The sequence below is a fragment of the Primulina huaijiensis genome, chromosome 7 (assembly GCF_012295235.1).
Source record: "Primulina huaijiensis isolate GDHJ02 chromosome 7, ASM1229523v2, whole genome shotgun sequence".
In the NCBI taxonomy this organism is placed as follows: Eukaryota; Viridiplantae; Streptophyta; class Magnoliopsida; order Lamiales; family Gesneriaceae; genus Primulina; species Primulina huaijiensis.
Window position 1 is genome coordinate 4,303,262 of NC_133312.1, and position 16,938 is coordinate 4,320,199.

Genomic DNA, 16,938 nt, shown 5'->3' on the forward strand with positions numbered 1-16,938 from the left:
ATATTACTGTGTGTATATATATGCACTAACAAGACTGACCTCTGCCAAAATTTGGCCTGAAAAGTCTATAATCTTGAGTATGGATTTCCCTTCCAAACCTAAAATCTTGTAGCAATCTCTAATCTTTTCATCACACTTGAAACTAACTTGGAAAGACATATTGCGGAATAAAATAATGTGATTTCTTCTAACTTGAAACCATGGTAGTCTATCAGTTTTTCCCTTTGAATAAATCCATTTGAAGCCTTCCCAGCGTTGGAAAATTCGTAGTTTCTGCAAATTTTGAACCGACTCGAACTAAATAACACCAAACACGAGTAATTGTTGTATGTTTGAAACGTACGTGCTTACCTTTCTAGTTAAAGAAAACAAAACTTGGCCTTCGGAATCCAACAAAAACACTTTGGTACTGCATCTTTGCTGATAATTGTCGACCCGAAACGCGATTTCACCTTTGGAATTGAAAATTGTGCAACCATTTCCATGAAACATAAGGGATTTCATCCATATAGTGTATGTTTCCTTTTCCGATAGATTATTTGTAATTTGCTCTACTTTAGGGTGTATTTTTGCCATTTTGAAGAACAGTGGACAACTACTGAAAACTCTTGATTCTAAATGTTTGAGAGTTTAAAGAACCGACGAGGATGTATATATATATTATATATATACATACATACATACATACATGCATGTTCAGTGAGTAGGTAATTTTGATTAGATCAGAACATTTTATATTATATAGTTATTTAATTATTAATCAGTTTTTGAATTATTGAATTTTGTCATCAGTATTATTATAATTATTGAATAAATTAAGACTGCTCACGTTTTGCAATAGTGCTTAAACTGTGGTTATCTATATATGAAGCCCACAACTTCGTTGGCCACCGCTGGTCGAAGAGAACAGGCGTGGAATATTAAATTTAAAGTAAATTGTCTGCACATATAAAAAATATTCCAATATTATCATCACCTTCTTATGAATTTTTTTTAATCGCATAAAAATATTTTGTCATATATGAAGCAAATTTTGACCTAAATTTTTATGATCATTAAGCACATTGGAAATGAGTACTATTGAGAAGTTTCCTGTGAAATATATTATAATAGAAAATTAAACAATATCGCAAGCAAGATGTAGATTATATATAGGTTTGGATGCCCGCACTCCATCTTGTCAACAAACGGGTATAAACGAATCGAGCCGTTAAATCTCACGAGCCGACGATTAGGTCTGAGTTTAAAAATCTTTTTTGACTTAGCGAGCCTAAACCATCACGGATTTCAGGTTACAAGCTTAAAAACATCCCTGTATACATGAAATACCACGGTGAATAGCAAGCGATTGTAAAATTAATTAAGTTATGCACCATAGAAATCCATTATATTAAATTATTTATCATGCCACAAACTAATATTTCTATGGTCTATAAAAATATAATAGTAGTTTTTTTGTAATACAATCTCACGTATCTATTTCCGTGAGATTAGTCAACATGATCCGTAATTAAAATAAAAAGTAACATCTATAACATAAAAGTAAAATTTTTTCATGAATTGATTAGAGATAGATATTTATTTCACAAAATTGACTCGTAAGACTGTCTCATATGAGTTTTTATGAAAATATAATCGACTAACTCAAGTAGATGCGATGATCAAAATAAACATTGCGTAAATAATTTTCTTCGATTGTTTATTTACAGGTGCATGTGGAATATATCTATACATAATAATTAATTATTATCAAGAATGAAATTACTGCTAGAGTGATTAAATTATTACATACACAACCAAATAATTTATAGTTTGGACCATTTTGCTTACGTGGTATATTAGGACATATTATATTTAATTAAATCGTTAATTATTTAAGTTTTGATCCGCACAAAATTTCAAATGTATGTACTTAACCAATATCCGTCAACCCAATTGGAGGAACTGGTTTTGTTGTTATTATCATACGTATACAAATATAATATCTCCATTAATTATGTCTAGATTGTTATGATCTCATTAGGACATTATTTTATTTTTTTATTAATTATTTTATATGGATTTTATTATTTACAAAACGTGCGTTTAATGCAGTAACTCTGGTTTAAAATTTGACTCAATCTTCTCTCCTCGTAAGCTAACACTAGTTCGCAGTCGAAGGTTCAATACGATTTGATCTCGGCTCGGCCCAACAACAAAATTAAATGTGGCCCATTTAATGTTATCTGTTCACATATGAGCCCAGTTGTTTCTGGTTTGCTGAGTTATGGATACGGCCCACGGGAGACTCACATGTGAATTAAACCCGCGTAAAATGAGAAATTTTCAAACGATCTATTTTTTTTTATTTCGCACTCTATTTGTGAATAAATTTGATACATATTTTACATATAAAATAGAATGTAGATACACAAAATGAAGTATAAATATCATTAGAAACATTCAGATTTAATATACAGGATATATCCTAATTCATAATATTAGGGGAAAAAATCATATTTATTACAAATAGATACATATTGTTAAAATCGTGACATAAATTTAAGAGCTTAATTTAAGAGCTTCGAGTATTTAATTTGATATATAATTTATGCCATATGCAAAGCATGAAAACTGTAATACAATAAATATGGATGGTATATAAGTGGTCGATGATTAGGCTTGCCCGAGAAAAAGCGTGGAAACAAATGTTTCCAATCCATCCTTCTAATGCACGTTTTCTTGGACTCAACCATTAAATATCTGGCGCTTTTTTGTTCTTTACCCGCAAATTTCTCAAATCTAGAGATCAAGTCATTTTATTTTAAGAAAAATATCCATTTTAATTATGTATGTATTGGTTGTGATATTTTTAATTTTATATTTTTCGTTTAATCAATATAATTTTAATTCTGAAATTATGTTTCGATGATCATTTTTAGTCTGGTAAGATTGGAATTTGGATCTAACTCAATCACAAAAGCTAGCTCAAGAAGGGAAGATTGTCCAAGCCCATATATACAACCGTCATGTATTTTATCCAACCGATGTGAGACAACTAATACACCCTCCTCACGTCCAAGAATGAACATCTGGAGCGTGAAGTTTACAAATGACCTAACTATTGGCAGAACGGGTGGTCCAACACATAACGGTGGAACCTGTGCCCTGATATCATGTTAAGAGTGGAACTTGGACCTAACTAAACCCTAAAAACTAGCTCAAGAGAGGAGGATTGTCCAAGCCCATATATACAACTCTCATGTATTTTATCCAACCGATGTAGGACAACTAATATAATTTTTTTTAAAGATCAAGACGATAAACAACCATATAAACGGTCTTAGATGATTACCTTTTAGAACACTGAATAAAATACTACAGAATGTTGGAAGATAAATTATGGCTCGTTGAGTTGGTGTCTGTTGAAAATAAAATTAAGATCAAAGGGCCCAATAGAAGAACAACCTTTAATGTTTTCCAGCTGCCAATGCAATTCATTCAAAAAAAAAAAAGTTATTACAAAGTATCCACTTTGAATTAATTGTTGTGTAAATATTATTATGCTGTTTTTAAAAAATTAAAGTCTAAAGTGGAAAGATTGTTTCAGTAAAAATGGCAACATGAGGAGATCCATATAATTTGCAAAACCAAATGCATTTATCATTGTTATTTTAACAAAATTTTTTTTTTTTTTGCGAAGAGACGAGTTAGAAAGAAAATTTAATTTATTCTTCTAAAAATAAAACACAAATTTTCTTTTATCGGAGCCTATCAATGATCGACACATCATCGGTTGTCGTTCTTTAAAATAATGATAGGAATCTTGGAAATTCGGAGTATATATTTAATGAAATTTGACTAATTTGGAAATTATAATAATGAATCTTGGGATGTCTTGCTTGGAAGCACTGTCATGAGGACCCTTCAAGCTTTAACAATATCACATCTTCTTTGTGCCTTATACTATATTACTACAATATATTATATAAAAACTCATTTGATACAGTTTCATATGTCAATTTTGTGAGATGAATATTTTATTTGAGTAACAAGACACCTGCTCGATATATTATTAGCACCTTTTTTTTTAATAAATTCAAAAAGATCTTTTAATGATTAGATAAAGATAAAACATTTTGAAATTCGCAAAAAAATTTAAAAATATTGTTTCATTGAATTTTAGAGTTATGTGAAATTAGGGCTTGCAAGATAGATTATGAAACTGGAAATTTTTTTAAAAAAATATGAATATGGACCTATTTTTGGTCAACCTATTTTTCTAAAAGAATCTAGCATAGTATATTTTTGTTTATCTAGTGCAAAATGACATAAAAACTCTTATGAGACGGTCTCACAGATCAATTTTGTGGGTCGAATCTCTTATTTGGGTCATCCATGAAAAACTATTACAATTTATGCTAAGAGTATTACTTTTTTATTGTGAATATTGATAGGTTGACCCGTCTCACAGATAAAAATTCGTAAGACCGTATCACAAGAGACCTACTCGCAAAATGATACATCCCGTTCAAATAAAAGGCAATAATTGAGCCAATGAAAAAAAAACACAATAATTGTATAATGATATTAACGTAACATCGCTTGTGATTGTATGTATCCTCTACAAATAAATTAATCCGCGAAAATAATTTCTATTTAAAAAAAGTAGAACACGTTTTCGTTCAATACAGATAGAATGGACAACCCAAAAAATAACAAACATCTTACTCTCAAAATCATAAAAAAAATGATACTGAATTAATCATTTGTCTCATTGTTTTGGGAAATCCACTAAACAAAATTGTCTGAAGTGAGACAATCTCACAGATTTTTATTGATGAGACGAGTCAACTATAATCATATTTACAATAAAAATTAATATTTTTGACATAAAATTATATTTTTTAATGGGTGATTCTAATAGAAGACTCGTCTTACAAAATAGACTCATTAGATCGTATCACAAGAGTTTTGTGAATTATCTAATAAGTACCAGATATGTATTTCTATAAAAACCGGCCGACTTTACATTGAATGATTTTTCATGTCAACATAATCAAATATATATTTTCATTGATCGAGTCATTCAACTTCAAGCTCGAATTATTACACTCATTCAAAGACCCTTAACATATCATAATTATTTTTATCATATATTGCAAATATATATATTTTTTTTCTAATAAGATTATCTACAAAACTAGATCGATGAATAGTCCGTTCAGTTCTCGAAAATTTACGAGCTTACTAGATATGATTCTTAAAGATTTTAGAAATTCAACTCATTCATATCTCTAACTTAAACATAATTAAATATATGTTTGACTATAATAACGATATTAACTTTGTAGAGTCAATTTTTCTCAAAAGAGTTACAAATTTTTTTTAAACTTCTTAATATACCTTTTATTTTATAAAATTTTAATATTTATGATTTGGAATGGAAAGCATAATAATTATTGAAAATCCAATAATTTTTGGAAAAAATGTAAGGTAAAAACTTGTGTGAGACGGTCTCATGGATCGTATTTTGTGAGACGAATCTCTTATTTTGGTCATCTACGAAAAAGTATTATTTTTTATGCTACGAGTATTACTCATTGTGAATATCGGTACATCTCACAGATAAAGATTTGTGAGATCGTCTCACGAGAGACCTACTCAAAATGAAAAGAGTTAAAAATAAAATAAATTTATTTGATAAAAAATTAGTTAGAATTTAAAGTTAAAGCTGTTATTCCACTAAACCACTACCATTTTCGTGCTCCGACCTTGCATCCCCACCAAAAACGACAGACAAGTAAACAAATAATAACTGTCAATTTATATTCTTTAAACACAAACAGACAAAATCATGAACGTCACACTCTATCCAGCTCTTTCCGCGACTCGAATTTGCAAGGTTTTTTTCTTCATTTTATCCATTTTTCTTTTGCTTTCACCGCCTGTCACTCTCTGTTACTGACACCAAACCTCTCTTTGGATTCAAGTCTTTCTCTTCTTCGAGGGTTCCTTTTTTAAATCCACTCCCATTTTTCAGTGGTTTTGCTTTCACGGGTTGTTGCTGATTCTTTTATCCCATATTTCTGTTAAGTTTGCTCGCTTTGGTTTCTTAAATCCTTTCCATTTCACCAAGAAAGAAAGAGGGAATCTTGCTTATCCTCTTCTGGTTTTTTAGATTTCTTTTTTACTTCTCCAATTCTTGACCCACTTCCTTTTTAACTCTTTAGAATCTTTTCTTTGTTTCTTTCCAAGACTTCTGTTAATCTGTTGTAGATGGGTGATTCGTCAAGCTGTTGAGTGTTTTTCTGTGTGTGAAATCTTGGAAAAAGATGGAATGTTTTACTTCATGTCAAGTTCTTTTGCTGAGTTTAGGGCTCTTTCTTGCTGATTGTGTTGCTGCATTTCCGAAGAATGAAGGCGAGTTTTACCCCTTCACTTGTATTTTATTCCACAGATCTTGATTGTTGATACTTCGGAAGCATAGTTTTTTTTATCCTTTTTAAGTAATGTGATGGATAATTAATCAATTTTGTCGGAGCTATTATCTGACGTAATTGTGTAAACATCTTCGATTTTGTTGTTGAGAAACGTGGCAAGTGAATTTATGAATGTGGCTATTGCAAATTGTTGAGTAGAGTTCATATTTGAAAACTTTCTTACCAGAAATTTTTGGGTTTTTTCAGTTGAAGCCTTAACTTCCTTTAAGAGAGCTATTATTGAGGACCCGCTGCTGATTCTGTCGAATTGGAATTCTCTAGATTCGGATCCTTGTGATTGGTCCTGCATTTCTTGTTCTATGGCTGGGGATAATGTAATAAAGATGTAAGCTTTTCCATTGGTTCTATTTAATAGAAAATTGTGGCCACCAATGCAAGAATTTATATACTTCAATTAATGAGATTGATGGCGAGAATGTGGGAGTGTATAGCAGTATGATGTTATTGTCAAATTAAACTCTCATTTGTGACATCACTCAAATTGCAGCAACATATCCGGGGCATCATTGAAGGGTTTTGTTGCTCCAGAGCTGTACCAGCTCTCAGCTTTGCAAGAGTTGTAAGCTCTTATTGTGCGATCAAATTGGATTTTATTGATAATTGTTAAGCTGGGGTCATATTGACTGGTTGTTTCTGTCTTTCATTTACAGAATTCTGCATGGGAATTCATTGATCGGTACAATACCAAAGGAAATCGGCATTTTAAAAGAACTCAAGGTGTTGGATTTAAGTTCAAACCAGCTAACCGGAATGATTCCACCCGAGATCGGAAGCTTAACTGCCATAGTGAAAATGTTCGTTGATTGAGTTCTAGATATCGAAACTCATTCATGAAGTTTTATACTATTTTTTATTCATTTTCTTACTGTTAATTAACTGTTATATTCTGCTTTTACAGAAATCTTGGCTCCAATGGATTGACTGGAAAGATACCTTCTGAATTAGGTAACTTGAAATACCTTGAGGAACTTCGACTCGATAGGAATAAGCTTTTGGGATCTATCCCTGCTAGTAATGGCCCAGCATCTTCATCTAATATGCAGGGGACGTAAGTAGAAAATACTCTCACAGACTTCTTGAACTTTTGAATACTCTGTCCTACTCAAATTGAATTTGATTTCCTTGTGCAAATTATCTTGTATTTTCTTTATGTTTGTGTCAAAGTTCTAAAATTCGCTAGACGCTAGTCGGACGCCACATCCAATGCCTAGAGCTTAGACCGCTTAGGCAAGGACTAGCCGCCGCTAAACGGATTTCATTTTATCAAGATACTTGTAATGATTGTTATAATAAATTTCAGCTCAAACTTTGTTAAAATCCAATTGACACTTGGTTCATTCCTCGTGCTTGTTCAGCTTAAAGCTAGTAAGGATAATAGGCAATGCAAAAGAAACCAAAATAAAGAGCAAAATTACCTTTATGGCCTAGTTCGATTTTTTTATGTGTGCAGAAGAAAGCAGACAAAGAAGATGAGAGTAGTGTGTTAGAATAAGTGCAAGCCAACAAATCGTGGTTTTAACTAGGCTTTCAATCCCAAAAAATTAAAAGAAGAAACCTATAATTCTTTTTATGTGATGTTTTGGTTTAATTAAGTTTTCAAAAATTAAAAGTCCAAAAAAAATTCCCAAAAAAAATCTAACCGCCTAGCACCTTTTCGGTGCGGTGGGGCGACGCCTAGCGCCTAGGCAGCTGCCTAGCCCGAGTTTTAGAACACTAGACTTTGTATTAATTGGAAAAGGGGGAATACATGACAGCATTTATGTTTCTCAGATGTTAATCCCTGATGGATGATTGTCCCTTGATTATTTTTTCCTGGCGATATTTGTATCATGAAATCGCTGTCTTGACCTGCGATCTTATATTCTTATATTCTTATTGTGATTCCTCCTAGTGGTAGTGACTTGTTTATTGCCAAAAGTCAGCTTATCCTAATGAAGTCTACATAAGGATCTCTTTTTATAGGATTGTAGAATCCCGTCATTTATCTATGAAGAATTTGTGGACTCGTATCTGTGTTGGACTGTTATCTGATTGCTTCACTATGTACACTTTCGATGAATACCTAACATACTCAATCTAAGAACTTGTTTCTTAGTGTTGCCTCTTCGAAATAATTCCAGGTATGCTCTAAATGGCAACCCTATGGGTTTGTGTAGTTCATCCCAGCTAAAAGTGGCCGACTTTTCTTATAACTTTTTGATCGGAAGCATACCCAAATGCTTGGCATATCTTTCGAGGTACTTTGTGTTTTTTACATTGCCCCCTTAATCAGTTTCTTATTGCCCTTGCCCTTCATGTGAGGTACTTTATGTTCTTACTTTCAATATAGATCAAGCTTTCGGGGGAATTGCCTTCAAGATAAGGATTCCAAACAGAGGCCTCCTGCGCAATGTGGTAGGTGACCCTGTTTATTAATGTTACTGTAATCTATGTTAGCTTTGCCATTAAGGAAACATATAGATAGTGACAGTTCAATGATCTTTTTGGTGAAGAACGAAAAATATAGATGAAATGACTACATAGAGTCTCGTAATTCTGCATCGGCATTTTTTAATGCAGGTGTCATGAGTTTTTGTTGCATGTGATCCTTTAAAATTCTTGCACAATGGTGGAGCTATATGTTTGAACATGTTTCCATTGTTTGCAGAAAATGTTTCCTGAAATATATTTCTGGAAGATATATTGGAAATGCGGTTTACGTTTGGTCATATTTCCCAAAATGTCATTTTCTAATAGATGCCATTTCATAACTTACCATGTTAATATGTTGGTTATTTATTTCTTTGATAATTATTGATAAGTGAATCTTTTAGAATTTGAAACATAATGTTTTGTCTTAAAATATCATATAATTATAGAATTTTTTTTATGAGTGATGAGTTAGATTAATAATAATTACATAGAGGAGCGTGAAAGTGGGATAAATTTATATTTTTGGTAAAAATTTGAAAATGATATGGATATGTTTCCAGGAAAATAAATTAAAAATGCCATGAGTTTGTGTCAATATAAGTTCAGTGTTGTGGCTAGTATTGATGAAACTTTCATTGCAGGCCGTCTAACTTCCAAATCACGTCCAAGACTTAACACAACACACATACCTACTGAAGACAGAACAAAACATATAGCTAATGCATCAAAACCTGCATGGCTCTTGGCTCTTGAAATAGTCACCGGAGTAATGGTAGGTTTTCTATTTGTCATGGCTCTTTTAGCTGCCATTCAGAAATGGAAGAGCAAACCTTCTATCATTATGCCCTGGAAGAAATCTTCAAGTACAAAGGAGTACATGACAATTTACATAGGTGAATGAAGGTGTCTGTGTATATTTTAGTTTCTTGTTGTCATTTTTCGCTGGTGCCAAAGCTGAATGAAATGTTTGCTAACAGATTCTGAAGCTCTGAAAGATGTACCAAAATATAGCAGACAAGAACTGGAGTTAGCCTGTGAAGATTTCAGCAACATCATTGGATCATCTCCGGATAGTGTGGTTTACAAAGGCACTTTGAAAGGTGGATCTGAAATTGCTGTGATATCCCTTTGTATCAAAGAAGAGAATTGGGCAGGCTATCTCGAGCTTTATTTCCAGAACGAGGTATTCGATCATTCTTTGGTAATTAGCAACTTACGGATTTTTTCTCGACTTTTTCATGTGGATAATAAGATTTTGGAGTTGTGTTATTCATTGTTCAGGTGGCAGATTTGGCAAGGTTAAATAATGAGAATGTTGGAAAACTTCTTGGATATTGTCGAGAAAGCAGTCCATTTACGAGGATGCTGGTGTTTGAATATGCGTCGAACGGGACTCTTTACGAGCACCTTCATTGTAAGTTAATTTCTGATGTATTTTTTTCCTCTGTTTTTTATGGAACTAATATTTTTTAAACAGCCTGACGAGAAATGACCCTGTTTCTGGTAACTCGCAGATGGAGAAGGATGCCAGTTCTCTTGGACTAGACGTATGAAAATCATTATTGGCATCGCGCGTGGGCTTAAGTATCTGCACACGGAACTTAATCCGCCATTTTCTTTATCTGAATTAAACTCGGGTTCTATCTATCTGACCGATGAATTTTCCCCCAAGGTGACTATAGATCAGTGTTCGGTCATATGAATATTAAAAAGGTCTGTTCTTCTACTTCCAAATCCCATTATTCGTTTCTTATTTGATTACTCTTATATTTTCTTGCAGCTAGTTGATTTTGAGTGCTGGAAGACGATTCTATCCAGATCTGAGAAGAGCTCGGGCTCGATAAGTAACGAAGGTGATGTTTGTATCCTTCCAAGTTCTTTAGAAAGACGCGGTCTTGATACCCAGGGAAACATATACGCATTTGGGATTCTTTTACTCGAACTCGTCAGTGGTAGACCTCCATACTGCAAAGATAAAGGGTGCTTAGTTGATTGGGTAAGGATTTATGAACTTTTTGAACTTTTCCTTTATTATTATCTTGATTCTTGAAAGGGAAATTACTTTATTTATTATTGAACTCATGCAGGCTAAAGAATTCTTGGAATCGCCTGATGTTATGTCTTACGTGGTTGACCCCGAGCTGAAACATTTCAGTTCGGATGACTTGAAGGTGATTTGTGAAGTGGCAAATCTATGCATCCGTCCCAATTCCAGCACCAGGACATCGATGCAAGATCTATGCTCGATGCTGGAAACCGGGATCGATACATCTATATCTGCAGAGCTCAAGGTGTCTTCTTTGGCTTGGGCTGAGCTCACTCTATCATGATGTCGATTCAAACTCTACAACATAAATCATAATCATAAATGTAGAGTAGCAATATGTTTTCCGTTACCCATTTTTTTATATTCTTTGATCTCTCATGATCTTGTTGAGGCGTCGAAGTTCTCGTAAATCTTGCGTGTTGTAAGAATCGTGGGTTAGGCAAATCTCTCGATTCTTTTGTATGATCTTTGCCTTTTTAAGGTTGTGGTAGGTAGTACAGGTTGAGCGGGTTAATTCGAGGGGGCAATTTTGTCGCTTCTGCGAATTATCTAGAGTTTGCAACAAAAACCAGAAACCAAGCTGCCAAAATCAAATCGACCTCACTCGAGAATACTTGGACAGATTTTGATATTCGGACAGATTCCCTGAGTTGGGTGTTCTACATTTTGCACGAAAGTACCTTTTTATCTTTTAAATTGAACTACAATTTTATAAGTTGGCATTTCGAACTTTGCATGGAAATGGTGTTAAAGGGCGGATAAAGCTGTTGTCTTTTTACTGACTTTTTCGTGTGAATGGTATTAGTTGGAAAAGACAACTTATTAAAATTGGCTGATATGAGCAACAAAGTCGATTTGATGTCCAGGTGCGATGAAAAATGAGCAGAGATCAAAGTTCATAGGATTTTATATTGGTCTGGATTGATTGGTTTTATCTAATCGAAGAGATTTGATTTTGAAATGGATTGATAGTAAGATGTTTGATTTTGAACATGAATTTTAAATGATATTCAAGTATATTTAAATTTATTATAATTATTATTGAAATGGTCTATTTGATATAAATTGAAATTGTTTCACCGATAGTAAAATTTGAAATACATTAACTTAAGCCTAACCTAAGAATTTTCAATATCATATCTTAGAATTTTGTCATCGCAAGAACCATATTTTAAAATCCACACTTCTAAAGTAAAACGAGTTGAAGATCCAACCAGAACAGTAAAACTTTCATTTCCAATTATAATTAAATCTCGGTGTTCTTCACTTTGTACCATTTAACTCCATAATAGTAACATCCTAAAACCGAGTTGTTCAAAGTCCTTGTGCGACAGGCAAGTCCTCCACAAGAGAAAACAAAAATACACAGATCATCCTGGATCATAACTCAGAAGCAAAAACGAAAATTTCCGGGTTTCATCACATCAGACCTCCTCTAATAAGGCCATCACGAAATTAATGCACCACCATTTGTATGAATCTTGAAGCAAAATGAATTGTTTAACATCTAGGGCGTGAAAAATGATTGTCATTAGGATTCCTCTTTCCACTGAAGACGGCCAAAGCTCTCCTCACTGGAGGTTGGAGAGGAGCTTTCTTATCTGTGTGATGGCGGAAGATATCATCCGGCACAACGAAGTCGTCATCCTACAAAACAATCAATTAAAAACATGGGTAGAATATTAATACAGGGTAATTTACAGGATGAAGGAAGTACATTAAAAAGCATTGATTATAAATTATGAAGATAATTGCAATCCACCTGCTTATTTTTCTTCTTTATTTTCGGATGCAGAAACTTCTGAGGTAGCTGATCCTCACGTAAAATGGGGTTCTTTGTAACCGCATCTCGACCACCTTGGGGTAAAGGTAACGAGAACTGCAAAAGGGACCATTTACCAGAGCTAAGCAACCCTTTTTGGATAAAACGTTCATTGACTGACATACACAATTGGTTGTACGTCTACTTTCAAAAACTGTCAACTTTCAAAAGCTCGGCAAACACGTTGGCAAACAATGGTACACGTAAAAGAAAGGTTGAATCATTTGGAGATTGACCTCAGCAAGAACTTCTCTAGTCAAAACCAAGCTAATTTGAAGTAAAATATCACGAGAAAGAAAGCATATCACAGGAGAAAAATTACAAACTAGATCCCAGATATTGATAGCGACAAAGGAAAGTAGAATAATAACCCAAAAGCTTCCATTGTTACTTCCAAAGTTAGCAACAGATGAACTATACTTGCCTTTGTTCCACGCAAGGATATGCGAGGTCGACGACCAGCCAACACGATACCATTTTCATTAACTGTCACAGCTACTTTACGTAGTGTGCCGCCATTGCCACATTTTGGACAGAAAATTCTGCCAATGTCGGTGGTCACCTTAAAACAAGCATGGCATTTCAGAACCCACCTGCAGAAAAATATTAAACCAGTGAAATCACTAAAAAAATCAAACTGCAAAGTTACATCGTTATCACCCAAACATCATACTCGATGACTTGAAATAAAGGAGACGAATAACAACAGATAAGAGCTAGACCAACGTGAATAAAATAGTTCACCACAAACATAATAAAACAAGAAACAGCCAAGATCATTATCAGGGTTGCTTGTGGAGATGCTCCTAAAAATTGCACATGTACCTGTGAAGCTCGCGAATTTGTATCCCACCAGGTGCAAGAAGTCGTAGACCCATCTGTAGAAGCACATTTTGCATTGCAAAGTCACTAGTTATACAAGCTACACTGGATTCTGACAATGATCTAAGAGTCCAGCTCTGTTCACTGCTTATATCATCCATATGCGATGTATCAGCCATTTCACTAATCTGGCTTCTTATCTCCAGGTTCTGCATGTCTTCATCGATGATAGAAACATCTTCCTGTGCAGCATCTGTCAGCTTGATACTATTGGATCCCAAACCCTCACTAGGATTGCTCAGTTCGTTGCAGTCCTGAAAAGATATCAAGGATTCCTCTTCCAGTTTCATCCTATTAAAATATGTAGAAATGTCTACATCTCCATTGTTCTTGTTGCGGGCCTCAACATCTTTAGAGTTACCATCTGTCCCTTGCTCGTAACTTTCTTCCATCAGCAGCTCTGGACATTCAGAATCATCAAGGTTTTCATTTTCCACGTTACTGGATGTGTCAAGTGAATCACTCATTTCCCGTCTGGCTTTCCTCCTGATATATCTTCTGTGAGTGCTCCGGCTCACAGCGGGTCGCCAATCGCCAGAATTATCATCAAATTGTCCCTGTGATGCATCAATACCATCAGCCACCATCTTTTTCCCCTCAATTTTTACTTCAATCTTCTTTGGAAAGTATCTCCTAGGTTTCCTAACACCATCATCACCAACCTCCTGACTCTCAAAGTGTGAGGCACTGCCATCTTGACTTGGAACATTTTCTATACTAAGTTGATCGGCTGAGTTTAGCCCAAGGTTCAAATCTTTGACGGGTAAAATTTTTGAACTGAAATTAGACACACTGTCAAACTCATGCTCCAGGGCTTCCCACTCCTCGAGATTAGGGACATTCGAACCCCATCCAGGTAAGTCTTTCTCAGGAAGCCTTTTGACATTGACTGTTTGAATAGGAGGAGGGCTGTCTCTGAGATGCTGAGTCCCATGTATCTGTGCCTCTAATGTATAAGTCAAAGCAATGAGCTTAAGATCCACATCCGAAAGTGTTTGCAAGTCACCAGTTGCTCTGGCAAAGTTGATAACTGCAAATTGCGGGACATTCAACTCATTTAAGATCAAACTTGAGCTAATAAAGTTATTGCGAGTAAATGTGACATTACTAGTTCCACGATGATGATGTAAAAGTGGGAGTAAGATCGGAAAAATGAATTTATAGCACAACAAAGACACAAACTTTTCTTTAATGAATTAAAATACCAAGTAAGATAACACACAAGAGTTAAACCAGAAAAAAGCGTTAAAATACCTTTCTTAAGGGCTTCAGGGGATGGTTCCAGAGTATCCACAGGGAAGGGCAAGAAGTTTAGAAAGCGGCGGGAGGAGGGGTCGCGGATTTCATCAATTACGTCAGCGACTGAAACGAGGCGATCGGCCGCGTGAGAAAGGCGCTCTTCGCCCTGTATTATGGCATTGGCATCGACCACCGCCACTGCTATGCCCTTCGACGACTTACAGCAGCCCACCAAAACGTCGCTCTGTTGGTTATTCGCATCGGCGCATTGGAGGCCGAGTCTGGAACTATGCTGTAGTTTTTCTGGTTGCTGCTTTAGGATGTTGCTCCAACACAGTGGAGCAGTGGGCTGGGCTATTACCTCCATGGCAGTGGTGCTTGTATGGAGAAGCAAGAGTGGGAATATAAAACCCTACAACAGGAAATAGAAATAAAATATGGGTATTGAAAAACGGCTCAATAAAAAATATACGATCCATTTAAAATTTAATTAAATAAAAAAAATTTTGATTTTTTTAAATTGAGAAAAGGTAATATGTTAGTTAGATGATATCATTAATTAATTCATTAATTAGTTAGATATATTTCACCTGGGTCGAGCTCTTTATTTGGGTCGAGCTCGACCCACTCTTCAGCCTCTCGATCCAGGTGTGAAGAACTCAACTCAAGTGGGTCGAGGTACTGAAATAAATAAAAATAAAAATAAAAAATAAGCAAGTGGGTCGAACTCTAAAAAAAATTAGAAGAGTGGGTCGACCCACTCTTCTAAATTTTTTTTATTTTTTTAAATAAAAATAATAATAAGAAGAGTCTTCTAAAATTTTTTTATTTCTTTTTTATTTATTTTTTTAAATAATAATAATAATAAGAAAGTGGGTCGAAAATTTTTTTTTTAAAAAAATAAGAATAAAATTTATTTTTACTCTTCTTATTGTGGGTAAATGATTTCATAAATGATACATATAATTTGTATAAATTTCATAATTTGTATAGCTCGACCAACTCTTCTTAATTTGTATAGATTTCATAAATGATACATATTATATGAACTTTTAACAAATTGATAGAATAACATAAGAGTGAGTCGAGTTTTGTGGTCAAGTTGAGAAGGTTGGGTCGAGTGAGTGGAGTTTGGAGTTTGGTTTAGGGTTTACTTTAGGGTTTGGGTCAATTTTGGGTTGAGTGAATAGAGTTTGTGGATTTTGAGCTTTTGAAATAATATATAATTGATAGTTATGATGATTTATTTAAATATAATAAGAATGTATATGAAGTATATAAAAAATTTATAATTATGTAAACATTTTAATACGAGTTATATTTAGTCAAACCATGTGAGTTGAATATCGACTGAATATTTAATGTATTTAAAATTCATAACAATAGTGGAACTTAAAAAATCCATAACAAATTTCACTCCAACATGTTCACTGGAATGAATGTTTAATTCACTTTATATATGATTAGAATATAAATATATATAAAAAATTTATTTGTGTAAACATTAGTTATATGTTGTAATTTAAGTATGTTGGTTAAAAAATTCATAACAAGTAGAAGAATGTATCTCTTATTCTAACAATGTGGGTTGAATTTATACTCGACTAAAAATATTAACAAATTTTATAATTCCACTAAAATTCATAACAAATTTTATAATAATAGAACTAAAAAAATTCATAACAAATTTCATTACATATTCACTTTAATGAATGTATATCGAAGCATATGAAATTAATGTTNTATATATATAGCTTTATGGGTCGAGAAGCCAAAATTATGCTTCTCGACCCATCTCGAACCACGCGACCCACCAAAATTGGGTCGCGTGTTTGTGACGAGTCATAACTTCGACCCAGTTTTGATTGAAATTGTTATAATCCTTAGCACATAAAATTAAATTACTAAATTGAGTGTACTGCATCAAATATTTTATCTCTTTCTTATTTAAAAATGATACAATCTTCTTACAGATTTCAACGTATCTTGATCCTAAAGTTAACTTGCATTCAAAAAATTGATTCTTTCAAAGTTTAGCGGAAAGTAAACATGTA

General features: G+C 33.7%; 3 protein-coding genes across 4 annotated transcripts; 1 reads left to right on the plus strand and 2 right to left on the minus strand.

Moving 5' to 3' along the window:
• Positions 1–3: 3 nt before the first annotated feature.
• On the minus strand, positions 4–637 carry LOC140980818 (protein LURP-one-related 11-like). Its single transcript, XM_073446873.1, has 2 exons — positions 352–637; positions 4–273 (listed from the first exon to the last, which is right to left on the minus strand). The coding sequence occupies exons 1-2, from the start codon at positions 574–576 to the stop codon at positions 4–6; spliced, it is 495 nt and encodes a 164-aa protein (XP_073302974.1). The 5' UTR covers positions 577–637.
• Positions 638–5,864: 5,227 nt separating this feature from the next.
• Positions 5,865–11,480, plus strand: LOC140981114 (probable LRR receptor-like serine/threonine-protein kinase At1g63430). Of its 2 annotated transcripts, none has more exons than XM_073447381.1 (13): positions 5,865–6,402; positions 6,669–6,807; positions 6,970–7,041; positions 7,133–7,276; positions 7,381–7,530; positions 8,639–8,719; positions 8,812–8,876; positions 9,536–9,787; positions 9,872–10,077; positions 10,176–10,308; positions 10,409–10,566; positions 10,675–10,890; positions 10,982–11,480. In XM_073447381.1, exons 1-13 carry the CDS (start codon positions 6,315–6,317, stop codon positions 11,222–11,224), a joined length of 1,947 nt encoding a protein of 648 aa, XP_073303482.1. In that variant the 5' UTR covers positions 5,865–6,314; the 3' UTR covers positions 11,225–11,480. The 2 variants fall into 2 exon arrangements, with proteins under 2 accessions (XP_073303482.1, XP_073303481.1); XM_073447380.1 differs by having other exon boundaries at positions 5,866–6,402; positions 8,603–8,719.
• Positions 11,481–12,142: 662 nt separating this feature from the next.
• LOC140981219 (RNA-binding NOB1-like protein) lies at positions 12,143–15,326 on the minus strand. Its single transcript, XM_073447546.1, has 5 exons — positions 14,900–15,326; positions 13,589–14,675; positions 13,188–13,356; positions 12,704–12,820; positions 12,143–12,588 (listed from the first exon to the last, which is right to left on the minus strand). Exons 1-5 carry the CDS (start codon positions 15,249–15,251, stop codon positions 12,442–12,444), a joined length of 1,872 nt encoding a protein of 623 aa, XP_073303647.1. The 5' UTR covers positions 15,252–15,326; the 3' UTR covers positions 12,143–12,441.
• Positions 15,327–16,938: the final 1,612 nt, after the last annotated feature.